Below are 16,373 nucleotides of genomic sequence, written 5' to 3'. Positions count from 1 at the left end.
TCTGTTTCAGTGGTTGATGGTGTGAATGCAGAATATCATGTTTATACTCTGCATAGGCTATATAAATAAAGCTGGAACTACTGTATGTACAGAAATGTTTTTTTTCCCCCTGAATTCATGGCTGAATAATGTGCACGCCAGCATTAATAGCAGCATGGCATTTATAAACATTGGTGTTTAAGGTGACCATATTTAGCTGCCACACTGTTAAACAATTATTTGAGAAGTAATAAATTGTTTAAGCGGAATGTGTATGCGCTGAACAGTCACTGGTGCAGGGACTGGTTTAGCCTGAGTGTGATTTGCAGGAGCACTGAGGAGCTAGTATTGATTTCTTATGTAACTAGTATAACTGAATGTAGGGGAATGTTTTCAGATGTAGTATTAGGAAACACAACAAATAAACAGTGTTCTGCTCTCTATTTTAATTTGAAAGAACTGAAACTCCTATTTAGGTATTTAAATATAGCAATGTGCATGTTAGAAAATATTAATACTGAAATAATAACGTTTGTTTAGGTAGTCTAGTCCCACACCTTAACATTTTGAAGTTCCACAATTGGGAGTGTTCACTTAGAAAAGGGCAATTTCAAATGCAATCACCATGTTCTTTTCCCACAATACACCATTTTTTCCAGGCGCAAATGAGGAATTCTCTTGATGCACTTGTGCTGCGCCTACTGCAGTTGTGTCTGACTCTCCAAAGTGGGCACAACTGCAAGTGCGCTTAATTGTAAATCAGACTTACTTGCGCCAAATATTTTCTAAGTCTGTTTAGTGTTGTTTCCAGTGTTTGCTGTGTGAGTGATCCACCCAAGCTGTTTCTGTGCCATGGGAAGTGTTATATTTGCACCACACTATTATTTAAAGGGGACCCGTCACCCAAAAAAATTATTAAAAATCCTATTTTATCACATTAGTCAAGCAAAATGAACTTTAATTACACTGTTTAAATGAATTGAATCTTGTTTCCTTCAGTCTGGGAATTCAAAATGATAGCAAGCAGGCAGCAGCCATTTTGTGGACACTGTTTTTAAGGAAAGCTTTGCATCATCTCAGAATCTTGTTTGTGCACCAGAATGGGGGACTTGATGTCCAATCCCATGCCCTGGTTACACAATTAAATGGTAAAGAGAACGGGGGAATGTGTGGAGAGCAGTGACATTTAGGAAGTGCTGAATGGAAAGTGAAAGTAATTGTCTGCCCCACCTCTATGCCCATGGCATAGAGGAGGGGCAGACAGTATTTGATTGACATCTAAGATTTTTAAATGAGCTTACAGCAGCTATGAATGCTTTGATAAAAATAGAAATAGGGTTTCATGTTTAATTTGAAAAGGACTTTTATTATACAGATTTTTGTTTCTGGGTGACAGGTCCACTTTAACCTTTGCTCTATGTTGGTCTCATCTGACCTCAAAACCTTTTCTTCAAATAACAACTGGATCCATGCTTTTTACATGGCATTGGATCCTTGGTGGTGCATCAATTTAATGATACCCTTTGCTCTATTATCAGATACTTATTTCTGTCATTGTGATAGTTGTGCTCTCTCTGTCTTCCCTCACAAGAGTTTTTAGGGTGAACTTCTAGTTAGCTTATGTAGCTTCTTCCTCCTGATAATTTAGCCAAATTGAAGGACAACCCAATACCTGGAGATCATTTGCACTATTTTTATATTACTTTATCTCTCAATTCTTTGAAATGATAATTTTGAGGCAGCCCTTCCCAAGTCATTTTCTGAATAATGATCCCTGAGCAAGAAACTGTTGACTGATTGAATCTCTGGTACAGGTATGGGACCTGTTATCCAGAAAGCTCGGGACCTGGGGTTTTCCGGATAACGGATCTTTCCGTAATTTGGGTCTTTATGCCTTAAATCTACTAGAAATTCGTTTAAACATTAAATAAACCCAATAGGCTGGTTTTGCTTCCAATAAGGATTAATTATATTTTAGTTGGGATCAAGTACAAGCTACTGTTTTATTATTACAGAGAAAAAGGAAATCATTTTTAAAAATTTGGATTATTTGGAGAAAATTGAGTCTATGGGAGACAGCCATTCCGTAATTCGGAGCTTTCTGGATATCGGGTTTCTGGATAAGGGATCCTATACCTGTAGTAGGCAATTGTGTACTCAGTAGAGAATTGTGTATCACCCATGTAACTTACTGTTTTCACAACAGATGAAGAACTTATTTAATCAGCATCTTTCTGTTATAAAACAATGCACATTAAGAAGTAATATTGAGTATCAATACTTGAAATAAAAATGCTACTGGGAATATGTCAGTGTAGGATTTGTTAAATGAGGGAATGTTGAACGGGCTTAATACCTTTGAGTAAAAGGTGTAGAAGGCTTTTTTGCTTTTTGTCTTCCTTGGCTTTGAAAAGCTTTTTTTTGTTGTTTTTTTTAGTCATGGTTGCACTTAGTGCAGCAGACAGAACAGCTGAGCAAAGTTATGAAGACACATGCTGAAGAACTCAATGCTGGACCACTCCACCGCCTTACCACTTTGATTAAAGACAAGCAGTATGTAAAAAAGAGCTACAGCAATATCAACCAGCAGATTGAGGCTGAACTGTACAAGGTAGGGTATATTTTTATGTATATGTGTGTATATATTGTTTGTGTATGTGTGCGTGATATATATCATCTCTTCAAGTCATGAACCTGGTACATATAGCACTGTTAATTGGAACTGCTATAGCACAATTAATTGGAACACACACACACAGCTTTAATATGGGTGCTGCTTTGAACGCAATAGGTGCCTTGAACGTACATAAGTTTTACTGAAGCTCAACGATTAGGAATTGTAGCTCATCCGACTGGGTATTCTGTGCTGATATCCCAAACGAATTATTGCCTTGAACTTGTTCTACGTTAAACTCATCTGCTGTGCTTCAACCAGTATCTGCATTTATTTCGTTTGGTTTGGAGCATTTTGAAAACCCTTTTTTTTCCTATATTCATATTAATTATAAATGCTGGCATTTGCCAAAGCATTCATTTAAAAATCCCCTTTAAATTTGGTCAAAATGTTTTGTAGACACGGGAGACATTATTTTAACTTTTAATCTCATTGCATCTGTATTACTTGCTGTTTGGTTTTACACTTGAAGTAACACATTTAATCTTCTTTGCAATCAGGTCTCAAAAACAGAACTGGAAAAGCTGAAGTCAAGCTACAAACAGTTAACAAAAGAAGTAAATTCTGCTAAAGAGAAATTCAAAGATGCATCAGTCAAGGGTATGTGTTTGAAATAGTTTTTTTTTTAGTGGGCAGCATCATGCTACCACTGGGGTTCTAGGTTTCTACACAAAAATTGTGCAACTTTTGACTATGCAGAGAATTTAGCAGCTCTTGTAGTAGCTGAGGTGTTAATAGCCTCTGCAAAGGCACTGTGGCTGTGGGATTGCATGTATAGCAGGGCAAGACTAGAGTAACACTTTTACAATTGCATTCCTTGTTGATGTGTTACCCTTGAAAATTTCTCTGGCAGTTTTTTTTAATGATCAAAAATTGGTTGCTGCAAAATGGCTCTGACCTCTCCACCACTACCAGCAGTTCTGGTATTTACAGTGAAACTTAAATTTTAAAAACCCTGATTTTAAGTTTTCACACATTTAACATTTTATCATTTCTTTTTTTTTTTTAAATGCAATTTATAATTAATTTCATTGTATCCATTTACCTTATTTTACTTGGATTTTACATCAAAAAATTTTGTCCTGAGCTTTTAACTACTAAACATGCGAATATTATGCCATGGTTTTGCCTGTAAATAGTTAATTCCAATTGGTCTTCACCTCATACAGTCATGCACAAATCTTGTATTGTTGCAAATTTTTTTTTCCTGGTCCCCTGAAAAACGAAAAATGGGGATTCTACTTTATATTGATTTTATTTATTTTTATGTACTTATTTTTCTATGCAGGTAAAGAGACTGAAAAGGCCAGAGACCGATATGATAAAGCAAACATGAAGCTTCATATACTTCATAACCAATATGTGCTTGCTGTAAAAGGAGCTCAGCTTCATCAGCATCAATATTATGACTCCACTCTCCCACTTCTGTTGGATTCTTTGCAGAAGATGCAAGAGGAAATGATACAAGCCCTGTAAGAAATATGCATTTTAGTTATTAAACTAAATAATGATCGTTTGTAGCGTAGCTGCTGGATATATATTCTTTCTTCAGGCTGTATTGCTTAAACGAGACATATAGGATAAATGAAAAACCACTAATTTTGTAGGCAATTATGAGTAATATATGGTGTAGCTTTTACATGGTGCTAAAAATTCATATTATCTTTGAAAGTAGCCCCTTTATTGGATCTCCGTATAGATGTTCTCTGGTCCCTGTCTGTGTTTCAAATGAGGGGTGGGCGTGTCCGAAAGCACAGTAGCAGGGGGACAGCCAAACACAGCCCTGCAGTCACACAAGCACAGACAGGCTTCAGTTTCCTATCAGGTCCTGCTAGCAGCTGATTGGTTCCTGTCCTACAGTGCAGTGAGCTGAGAGCCGCCGGCTCCTTTGCACAGCCTGGGAATTCAGGGAGCAGGAAGTGGAAGAGAAGGGAGGGATTATTAGTGTTTTTGCAGAAATATTCAATAAATCAGCCTAAAACACTACTTTTTTTAAGCACAATTCTTCTATATCTAAATGAGTATAATGCATTGGTACATTGTTATTTTTTACACAATATGTCTCCTTTGATGCCATGGCTACATATGTTTTTTCACCTAAAATGACAGGTCACAGTTTCAATAATTGGTAAAGGAATCTATAGTGTATTTGGACACACATCACTAAATTTTCAACGCTAGTAATATGTTTTGTTGGCTTTTTTTTTAATGCATGCATAATTACAAACAATTCTCATGATCGCAATTCATTCCATGCATTTGGGCTACCTTTCCCTTTCTTCAATGAAAGTCCCAAAGGGCTCTTTAGAGAAAACCGAGCCATATTTTTGGTGACTTCTTTTTCCTCTTTGTCCTTTTTTTCCTTTATTATTTGTCTGATATTTGTAACCCTATGTAACTATGTAACCTAGATAGGAGGGGGAGAGGTGAAAGGCCTGTGTAGTTTCCACAAGTGTAGTTAACTTGTGTCTCATCATTTCATTACCTTTTATGCCCCAATTTTTTCTTGAGCATGTGAATGGAGCTCAGAATTAGAAGTATTCGTTGTCAACTGCCTTTGCCATGGTTGAGAATTTTTTCTTTAAAAATTGACCCTGCTGTGGTGAGCTTATGTAGAGCTATACAAAGTAGAAAACAACCCTAAAATGCAATGGCCCATGGAAACAATCTAAGAAGATTTCTCAACTGTGTTTTTTTAGCAACACAAACAAGGGGCACAAAATCACCCTCCATTAACTAAACTTAACTAAATTAACTTAGCTAAAACATTTTTTAAGAGCTCAACAAATAGATATGTCATTTCACAGACTAAGCAATAAAGTTGTGTGGGAATAAGAGGCCTTGCCAGTCATGCTCTGTAAAAATATTATTACCCCAGTAGAAACACTAATTTTACAATAATGGTGCTTACGTTACCATTGTCGAACTGGCGAGCCCACTAGGGCTGCCACATCAGGGGCCCACACACACCACCCGAGCCAACGCCTTCCCCATCGGCAACTCCTGGGCCCCCCTCAACCCAACCCTCCTCTATCTACCCCACTCTGGTCAGCGCATACCTGTTTTTCTCAGGCAGGGAGAGGTCAGGGAGTTTCTGAGAGGTAGTGGGGAGCGCATCTGGGCCAGCGGGGCCCACCATGTCCCTCCTACCCAGTCCAACACTGTATGTTGCCCTAAGGTATTTCAGCAATGAGTTTGCTTAATGTGTCATTCATAAATGATCTTCTCTGTCTGTTTTTCCTGATCTTCCAGTAAAGGCATTTTTGCTGAATACTGCCAGATAACCAGCCTAGTTTCTGAAGAAATTGTTGCTGTTCATAAGGAGCTTGAGACCTGTGTTGAGGAAATTAATCCAAGCACAGAGTATGATAACTTCATTGAAAAACACAGGTAAATATTTTTTTTTTTTTTTTTTTTTTTTTTACCATTTTAGTATTTAAATTTTGACTAAAATGTGACTCAAGCGTAATTTGCCTGTTTGTTTAAGAGATTAAGCAGTTCCCAAATCATGCACCAAATTTACTTTATACCTGTGAAAGATTCTCCAATTTAGGTTAAGGTCACACCTGGAGATTCGGGGAGATTTAGTCGCCTGGTGTTTTCCGAAGTCGCCAGAATTTTCCTCATGAGGCAATTTTGGGCGACTTTGGAAAACGAAGCGCTGCGAGTGCCATGCCGCACGCGTTTTTTCATTCTAGCATTCGGCCGGGCGACTAAATGTCCCCGAATCTCACAGTGTGACATTACCCTTAGCAATCTGACCATGCAAGAAACACACTGTAAAAGCCAACACTGCCTACAGACAGGCATGCGTGGAGCATATCGGACCATTGCACTAATCCAGTGGACTGATCTTTGGGCTAATTTAATAAATTGAGGTCTATACATAGTATATTGGTCAGCCTGGATTTCAGTTTGGGCAAGCAATATTTGGTGCATTGTTGTCTGTATTGTGTCAATGGGCCTTTGTCCAGTTTCAAATCAATTATATAAAGGATCAGTTCCAGTGTGGAAGCCAGGAAGTTTTTCTGGTCTCTGTGAAACTCGCCAGTTGTGAGAGGAGGTCACAAGTGCACCGCCCTTAACCTCCAGCGTAGGGAGCGGACCACCGTGTAGAAAAAAAGAGCAGGCACTTCCAAAGACCAATCCTCCAGGCAGACTTGTCATATCATGACGGTATACAAGGATACAGCCTTACCCGTTTCATATCATTCAGATACTTAATCATAGGCCTATGATTAAATAAATGAATGATATGAAACGAGTAAGGCTGTATCCTTGTATAACGAAATAAAATTACTCATGATTTGACAAGTCTGCCTGGAGGATTGGTCTTTGGAAGTGCCTGCTCTTTTTTTTTTTCTACACGGTGGAAGCCAGGAAACATCTAGCTTAAGTGAGAGTCACTTTGTCATGCAGAGGTTTAAAATCCAGCTGTGATTGTGCATAGACCTTTCAATACATGCAGCTTGACCTGTGGTTTTAGGCTGAACTGCACATAACTCCTGTCAACCCAAGCTAAATAAAAAAAAAAAAAAAAAAGGTGACACATTGAGGTAATATGTGCTAAACCGAAATTTTTGAATATTCTACTTTTTTTTCTAACAGGACTGAAGAGACCAAGGAACCAGATATAGAATTTGACACATCTTTATTAGAGGAATTAGAAACTCTGCAGGCTAATGAAATCATGTGGAACAATCTAACTGCAGACAGTCTCAATTCAATGTAAGTCATGTACTTCAAGCGTGTTCAGTTGTTAACTACTGGTATTCATTTAACTTGCTATTTAACAGAATGGCATGACATTTCACAATCATCTTCTTGTTCTCTGGCTTAGCAAGGCATATATTACAATTTATCTTGTAGGTTAAAAACAGCAACCGATGAACTATCTCGGACACAGCAAGCCCTTTTAACCAAAGAGGAACAACTGTCTAAATTAGAAGTGAACCTAGAAGAATCTGCTAGCACTTGTGAAAAAACATCTGAGTAAGCATTTTTTTTTTTTTTACAAATCTGTTTTAGAACTGCCATTTGCATCTTTTTCAAGTCTATATCATGCATAATTAGCAACTTTAGTGGATCAGGAATTTACAGAGAGATTTTATTGGTTCTTTAGTTACTTATGCGTCCTTGTATTTGCATAATAATTTCTTTGTCTTGAAAATTGATTGTTTTTTTTTTTTTTTTTTTTTTTTTTTTTACAGTCCTAAATGTCTTATCAAGCACTTCAGTTTTTGTTTCTTGCATCGTTTATATATATATATATATATATATATATATATATATATATATATATATATATATATATATATATATATATATATATATCATTTCACCCAGTGATAGACTAGTGCAAGACAAATGAACTGCACACCCCAACCAGAAGTAACATTGCAAATGCAGTGATGAAGTGGTTATTGACATTTCAGCTATGCATTAGCACAGTCTTTGATAAATCCTACTATGAATGATGAACTTAAAAAGAAAGTGTAAAAGCATAGTTACCGGGGCGTGGCCTAAGCACGCGATGCAGTAGCAGCACTTTCACATCGGCTCCCGGGACAATCTTTCTATTAGCCTCTTCGGGCTTGCTATTGGCAGTGGCCAGAGTCTCAGACTACTACCAGTGCTTCCGGATCGGCTTCTGCTATGGGTAGGGTGAAAAAGAAGCAATCCCCGCTCAAACTCACCTCTTTTTATAATAAAAAGCCGGAGCTGGATCCCATCCAAGATGGCGCTGAAACGCACTCTGAGGAGTCAGCGTCGCAGCACAGCTCTCCGGGCGCAGAGAAGCTTATTCCCTCCACACCGCACCGATCCTCTCCCGCTGAACAGCATATTAAAGATATGCTCTCTACCTTTCGGGCAGACCTGCAAATGGACTTTAAAAACATGCTCAAGGAGCTCAAGTCCGAACTCACTGCCTTGGGAAATAGAACGGGCCACTTGGAGGACAAGATGGAGGAAATGGTGAGTGCGCACAATAGTTTGGTGGATGAGACTCATAAATCGGAGGAGGCCATTGTTGACATTAAGCGCAAGTTAATGGATATGGAAGACAGATCCAGGCGCAATAATGTGCGAATCAGAGGCATCCCTGAACAGATATTACCCGCTCAGTTACAAGAGTTCTTTATGGACTTCCTACGTACTATGTTACCTGAAGTGGAAGGTAACTTTCTACTTATTGATCGGATCCACCGATTGTATAAACCTAAGAATGCACCCCAATCTGCACCCAGGGATACGGTTGCCAGATTGCATTTTTTTCACGTAAAGGATCTCCTGCTAAAAACGGCTCGGAACTCAGAATCCAGGCCTGAGAGGTACAAGGATATAGAGTTGTTCACCGATTTGTCTCCAATGACTCTACAAGCCAGGAGGGAATTTCACGAAACGACGTCCATACTCAGGCAGCACAATATCCCCTACAGGTGGGGTTTTCCTTTGCGACTGGTGATCCTGAAAGACGGAGCTACTACCACCATCCAATCTCCAGCGCAAGGGTGTACACAACTCCGCACTTGGGGTTTAAAGCCGATACCTCATCTGCCGCCTGTAGGAAAAGAGGGATGAAGTTCTGTTTCTGGTCTTAGATCCATTTTCTGCAAGTTCTAATTTTTTGCCCGACCGGGCATCACTGTTTTTCATCATATCTCCCGGGAGCTGTGTTAAGTGTGTTAAGTATATTGGAATCAGTTACTGTTTGCTTGGTTAACCCCTCGATACAGACTTTACCCTGTGGGCCATTTGCTGGCAGTAGGCCCCACGGTTCAGTGGAAGTATCCACCTTTATATTATAATGTTTTTTTCCTTTCTGTATGTTTCTATTATTGTTTTCTCTCTTCTCCTTTCCCCCCTTCTTCTTGGGTATGCGTTCCTTAGGAAATTGTATATGCTTTGTAATGTTATGCTATCTGGGTTCGATGGTGACTCTCTATGTCTGACTTTATGCAACCGACATTATATTTATGATGGCGTTTAATGTTTTAACAGTTAATGCTAAGGGTCTGAACAGCCCTTATAAGAGATCTTCTTTATTGTATGAAGCCAAACAGCAGCGGGCTGATATTGTGTTTGTTCAGGAGACACACTTTACTCCTTCTACTACTTGTGTTCCGACAAACAAGTTGTATAGTATATTCTATTCTGCCCCAGCATCTACGAAAAGAGCAGGTGTTGCAATAATGATAAGCTCTTCCTTATCTTACACATATGAGAGTCACCATGTGGACCCTAATGGTCATTGTATTGTGCTGAATTGCTACATTAATCGGAAACCTTATACTTTGGTCAATATCTACTCCCCAAATTCCTCTCAACTTACATTTCTTAGAAAGGTATTGCATAAGATAATCTCTTTGAAACATGGGTCCTTGATCTTAGGTGGAGATTTCAACCTTGCCCCTGATCCTGTAGTGGATAGATCGGGTACTCCTAAGGGCCAACATAAGCTGAAACTCTCCTCATTCCAAAGCCTTTTACAAAAATATGGGCTTTATGATTCATGGAGACTTTATCATCCTGGGGAAAGGGACTATACGTTTTATTCCCATGTGCATCTGTCCTACTCGAGGATTGACCTGATCCTTGTCCAGAAGGATATGCTAGACTATATCACACAGTCACATATTGGTCTGATTTCGTGGTCGGATCATGCCCCTGTGCTGTTATCCGTGGCAGATCAGGTGCAGCGATCCTCTAGGGCCCAATGGAGGCTTAACCCTTTACTGATTACCAGACCTGTATTTAAAGAGATAATCTCTAAGGCTATAGAGGAGTATTTTGGACTTAACGATACTGGTCAATGTAGTACCTTTAGTGTATGGAATGCCCATAAGGCTTATTTGAGAGGGCTTTTCATTAAATTGGGTTCTAAATACAAAAGGGATCAGATTATGCCATATCGCACACTTTTGTACAAATTATATAATTTGGAACAAAGTCATAAACAGTCACCTGTTCGATCTACTGCAGTCTTGATTGCTGCTGCTAGAAAGGAGCTTCAAAACTTAGCGATGGTACGAATTCAAAGTAAATTGACGTTTCTTAAAGCCTCTCATTACAGGATGGGCAATAGAGCATCTGCGCTTTTGGCTAACCAACTACGCGCTAGTCAGGCCAAAAAACTTATTCACATGATTAGAGATAACCGCAACAACCCCATTTATGACCCGAGAGCAATAGGGAATAGATTTGCTGAATTTTATACGACTCTTTATAATATAGCTGACGACCCTGCTACCCCTCAACCCACTTTGCAACGCATAGATGATTTCCTAGATTCCATTCAGCTACCCCGACTTACTCAGACTCACTGGGAACAGCTTAAAAATCCTATAACTGAATTGGAGGTCTCGAAAGCTATAGCATCATTCCCTAGTAATAAGGCCCCCGGGCCAGATGGGTTCACGCATTTATACTATAAAACGTATTCCCCACTATTACTCCCACATTTAACAAACACCTTCAACAAAGCTTTTGCCACAGGTTCTTTTCCCAAGGAAATGCTTCTATCGCAGATTGTTACCATACCTAAGCCGGGGAAAGACCCATCCTCCGTACAAAATTATAGGCCAATCAGTCTACTGAACGCAGATATTAAAATATATGCTAAGGTTATTGCTTTACGTCTCCAGTCCATTATGCCAGCAATTATAGATCCGGACCAGGTGGGATTTACTGTCGGTAGGGGTGCCCCTGATGGTACTCGTAGAGCCATTAATATCTTACATTGGCTGGGGCGCTGTCGGACGCCTTCTCTGCTTCTTTCCCTGGATGCGGAGAAGGCGTTTGATAGAGTTAATTGGTCATATTTATCTAGGGTTCTGGAAAAGTTTCGCTTCCCCCTGGAATTAATTACTGCAATTATGGCGTTGTATAAAGGCCCTTCGGCACAGATCAACACTAATGGGACTTTATCTGCCCCCTTTGACATAACTAATGGGACCCGGCAGGGGTGCCCGTTATCTCCTATTATATTTTCCTTGGTGATTGAACCCCTTGCCCAAGCCATCCGCCAGGACCCGGATATCCAGGGTATCAATATAGCTGGTCAGATTCAGAAGGTGGGTCTCTTTGCGGACGACACTATTATTTATATGTCACAACCATCCCACTCCCTAAATAAATTGCTAGGCCTACTACGAGCATATTCTGAGGTATCATATTACAAGCTTAATGAAACCAAAACGCAGGCGTTATGTATTAATCTGTCGGAGGCTGATACCGAGTGGTTTAAACGTAATTATCAGTTTCAATGGAAGGGGAATTCAATAAAATATTTAGGCATTGATATTATGCTTTCTCCCAGTGATATGGTCAGGGTAAACCTTACACGGTTGTACCAGGAATTATCTGCTGATGTTAAAATGTGGAAGTGCCAATTTTTGTCTTGGTTGGGACGGCTGCATGCTTTAAAAATGTTGGCATTGCCAAAGGTTTTGTATGTGTTTAGAACTATGACTGTACACGTACCACCTGCCTATATTGTGAAACTGCAATCACTTTTCAATTCTTTTTTGTGGGCGAACCAAAAACCTAGAGTTTCACAGAAAATTATACAATTGTCAAAACGCAAGGGGGGTCTCAATGCCCCTAATATATTGAGCTATTACACAGCGGTGACTCTTGATCAACTAAAGGCTTGGATGACACTAGATATGGAGAAACGGTGGGTGCAAATCGAACAAAGCTCTGTCTCCCCGCTTTTACTTCCACAGCTTATGGGCACCCAGACGCCACTCTCTTATATTAATCCGCAGCAAGTTCCTCCAACTGTCTCCCATTCGTTGGGCGTGTGGCAGAATCACAAAAAATATTTTAACACCTCTTTGCATGTGTCCCCCATTGCACCAATTGCAACAATGGAACTGCTCATTCCGGATCTCAATCTAACACAATGGGGTGACTTCCGATTAGCTCCCATTCACTATCTTACCAAAAAAGGTCAACTTTTGTCTTTTGAGGAGCTTCAACGACAATTGCTCCTTCCGAAAATGGTGTTTTACCAATATCTGCAGATAAGACATTATTTAGGGTCAACTGGCTGTATCCCGCTGAGGACACCAACTGTGTTGGAACGCTGGCTTACTACCCTAACACCTCTGAAAGGAGGAATATCACTTTGGTATAGAGCACTGCAGCCTTCGGTTGAGATTAAGAGCACTTCCACAATCCTCAGGTGGGAACAGAGATTGTGCATATCTTTGTCTGAGGACGACTGGTTGCATATATTTACTATTCCTACCACAGTTTCTAAATGTATTTCTCACCTGGAGACTTCTAGGAAAATATTGTATGATTGGTATATGACCCCCAGTAAACTCCATCGCATTTACAGGACTATACCTAATACGTGCTGGAGGGGATGTCACCAGAAGGGTGATATGCTCCATATCTGGTGGGGATGCCCTAAGCTTCAGCAGTTGTGGCAGCATTTGGAGGCCTATTGCAACACTTGGTTGGACTTACAAATAAAGTTTACCCCAGAAACTGTTCTCCTGGGCCTTCTGGATCCAAATGTTCCGAAGGAGTGGTGCACGACCGTGCACCATCTGATCTTTGCAGTGCGGCAATTGATTGCAAGGCAATGGAAGTCCGTCACGGTTCCCACGGTTCGGCAGATTATCAAGGAAGTGGACATTCATTATCAATATGAGAAATTGGCTGCCTTGGCTACGTTTAGTGCAGCGAAATTTTATAGGAATTGGGAGAAATGGTCCTCTGTCAGACATAGGCTGGTTTACGTTGATCCTCAGCTTCAGGTGTCCTAGGAACGCATACCCCCCCCCCCAAACCCCCCCCTTTATTCTTTCCTCTATGCTATGCTTTTATATTTTAATTTATTTTTCCTTTATTGCATCTATGTGTATTGTTTTCTTTTGAAACTCAATAAAAAATTACATTTAAAAAAAAAAAAAAAAAAAAGCATAGTTACCACAGATGCCTGGCCAAACAAATATGATCTGCGAGGTACGGCATGCATAGAAAACTGCCATGTGAAACTGCCATTACTGCTTTGTGCTTTCTCTCTTAGCACTGTGCTTTTGCTAAGCCAGAAGCAAGCCATTGAAGAACTGAAGCAGTCAATTGAGAATCTGAAGTGCACAGAGTCAAAACTTTCAGCCCAAAAGGAGCTACTGGACAGGAAGATTCAGGAAAATGAAGGAAAAGAGCCTCCTCTAGTGGTTAATTATGAAGAAGATGCCAGATCTGTTTCTTCTGTGGTGAGTAGCACATTTTCATTCAGGACATCATTTTAGAAGTTAAAAACACCGGTTTTAACCAGTACAGGGCAACAGTACATTGTCATTCATTTAAAACACTTTCATTTTTTGGTGTTGCTGTTCCTTTAAATTTTTATTCTATTGGCATGTTTTTCTATGAAAACTATCAAACTGTCTATTTTGGTTTAGAAATAAAAAAATAATGCACAGCAGAACCCATTTCTGCAATCACATCAGTCTTTAATGGCTTATTGGTTGCATGTTATTGGGCCTCTCTCTAAATGCATGCAATTGTGCAAATAGTGTAAACATGGGCCATTTATCAAGAGTTGGCGCATCAAACAGATTTTATGTGCATACATACACGTTGGCTGTACATGAATTAAAAATTCACAATCCAGACTTCCAGATATAAATAACATGCTTGATTCCATAGATCGAAGGAAACCGTGATAACTCCAATGAGTCCAATTTCCCAAGACCCCTTATGCTGACAGTATAATGAGTATAATGCAACCTCCGCCCTCATTTTGTTCCCAAGTAAGGATTATGGGACTTGATAAGCAATGGGTTGCCTGAGAGAGAGTGCATGTGGGAGTGTGTGGGGGGGGGGGAGATGGAATATACCCAGACAGAGTAGCATGTTTTCATTTAATCACCCTTGTACAACGTTCTTAAGGGCAGGGGCACACGGGCAGATTCGGGCAGATTTAGCCGCATGGAGACTAATCGCCTCTTCCGCGGGGCGTCAATCTCCCCAAACTGCCTTCTGCCTGCCTGAGAAAACGCCTGCGCCATTGCACTTGCATCGATTCGATTTCCGAAGTCGCGCAAAGTTTCCTTGTGAGGCAACTTCGGGCAACTTAGAAAATTGAAGCGCCGCGAGTGCCATTACCATTATAGTAGGCGGAAGGCAGTTTGGGGAGATTGACGCCCCGTAGAAGAGGCGATTAGTCGCCAGGCGACTAAACCACCTGAATCTGCACGTGTGCCCCTGCCCTAAAAACAGAGATAGCAACTATCTCTGTTTTTAAGAACAGAGTGCAAGGGTGCAGGAAAAAAGCCAACAGCACAGAAAGGAATAAAGTGAAGCCGATGGAATCAGAGGGAAGGGTAGAAAACTGGAAGAGAGAACACTGAGAAAAATAGAGGAAAGGTGAGGGGATACTAAAATAAGATAAACATAAGAGACAGCACAGACAGATAAAAAGTGTATTAAGGAGAACTGAGTAAAAACATTGGGCTGAAAAAATACTGGCTGTCAATCAACACTATGACCGTTTCCTGTGGGAGAATAAAGAGACACTCCCATGCCTCATTCCAGCCTAAACGTTGAAGAGTAAGCATCTCTCATCAGCTCTTACATAATGATGTTTTTCAGAAGTAAAATGTTTTTAAAAGGTTTTTATTTTTGCATCACTGGAAATTGCAAATGAAGGGGGGATATTATATTAAAAGATCAGTATGACACAATATGTCTCCTTTAATAATATACTCTGGCTGCAGTTACCGTGTATATGTAAACAGTTATTCCTGTTTGTATTATTTATTATTTTTTGAGGGCTAAACCTAAAACTGAAGGTAAAATTATATTCTACTTCCTTGTTCATATTAGCACATTCAAAATAAATCACCATTCCACAGCAAAGTAGTTAAATAGGCTGTGCAAAATAAATATAGTTTTTTTTTCATTATGGTAAGCCAATAATGTAATCTATAAAGGCTGGTGTTAACGGATGTCTAATGTAATAGTCAAAATACAACATCCGATTTTTCAGCTCTCTAACCTGAGATCAGTCAGTAACGAATCACACATAAGGGGAGCCATTATGTGACATACTGTTTATGCCCCCCTTTTAGGTCACTGACTGGTTACTGACTGGTAACCAATAAGAGAGCTGCAAAGCAGGAAGTAGTGTTCTGGCTATTATGTTAGACATCCAGTCACTCCAGCCTTTATACATTACATTTTTGGCTAACTAACTATATTAGAAACATTTTTTATTTTGCACAGCCTATCTATTTACCCAGTTTTTATTTTTACACTGACCAATTCCTTTAAATATGAGAAGATTTGGCAATATTAATTTGGTTACTCTGTAACTGTTTAGTTTTAAGACATTTTTATAGTTAAATGTGTATTTTTTTCTGTAGAGATATTGCGTAAATACTATACCAGTGCATTGCTTACTGTCCACTGTATTTTGTGTGTGACCTGTATGAAATTCCTTGCTTGTTACTATGAATAAGGTGCAGATTGGTTGCTTCTATATGCATCAGTGATGTTGCTCTGTTTGAATTGGTAAACACATAATTATATTGTGAACATTATAAAATGCTTAGACTTTTATACGTTTATTTTTATTTGTGTACACTTGGATTTCTAGCTACAGGACTCTTTAAAGAAGCAAAAATAGCCTCCCTCACTAAACAAATTTTTAAACTTGCTCTAGACAATTATGATTATTATGATACAAAGTCTCTCA

The 16,373-nt window shown here is 39.5% G+C and overlaps 1 protein-coding gene across 4 annotated transcripts in view; it reads left to right on the top strand.

The window, feature by feature from the left end:
* Positions 1-16,373, top strand: part of fer.S (fer (fps/fes related) tyrosine kinase S homeolog) — an 81,716-nt gene that overhangs the window by 15,725 nt on the left and 49,618 nt on the right. For 3 of the 4 annotated variants that reach the window (XR_005965090.1, XM_041580445.1, XM_018244331.2), the window contains exons 3-9: positions 2,417-2,590; positions 3,154-3,253; positions 3,942-4,125; positions 5,906-6,043; positions 7,262-7,381; positions 7,523-7,645; positions 13,698-13,887. Coding sequence is in view for 3 of the 4 variants with exons in the window: in XM_041580445.1 (XP_041436379.1) it covers positions 2,417-2,590; positions 3,154-3,253; positions 3,942-4,125; positions 5,906-6,043; positions 7,262-7,381; positions 7,523-7,645; positions 13,698-13,887 (1,029 nt within the window). In the remaining variant the exon portion in view is untranslated. Of the gene's footprint in view, positions 1-2,416; positions 2,591-3,153; positions 3,254-3,941; positions 4,126-5,905; positions 6,044-7,261; positions 7,382-7,522; positions 7,646-13,697; positions 13,888-14,323; positions 14,485-16,373 lie in introns of those variants that run through there. The other variant, XM_018244332.2, reaches the window with a different exon arrangement.

The sequence above is a fragment of the Xenopus laevis genome, chromosome 1S, assembly GCF_017654675.1.
Source record: "Xenopus laevis strain J_2021 chromosome 1S, Xenopus_laevis_v10.1, whole genome shotgun sequence".
Classification (NCBI taxonomy): Eukaryota; Metazoa; Chordata; class Amphibia; order Anura; family Pipidae; genus Xenopus; species Xenopus laevis.
This window is presented reverse-complemented; position numbering and strand designations above follow the sequence as displayed.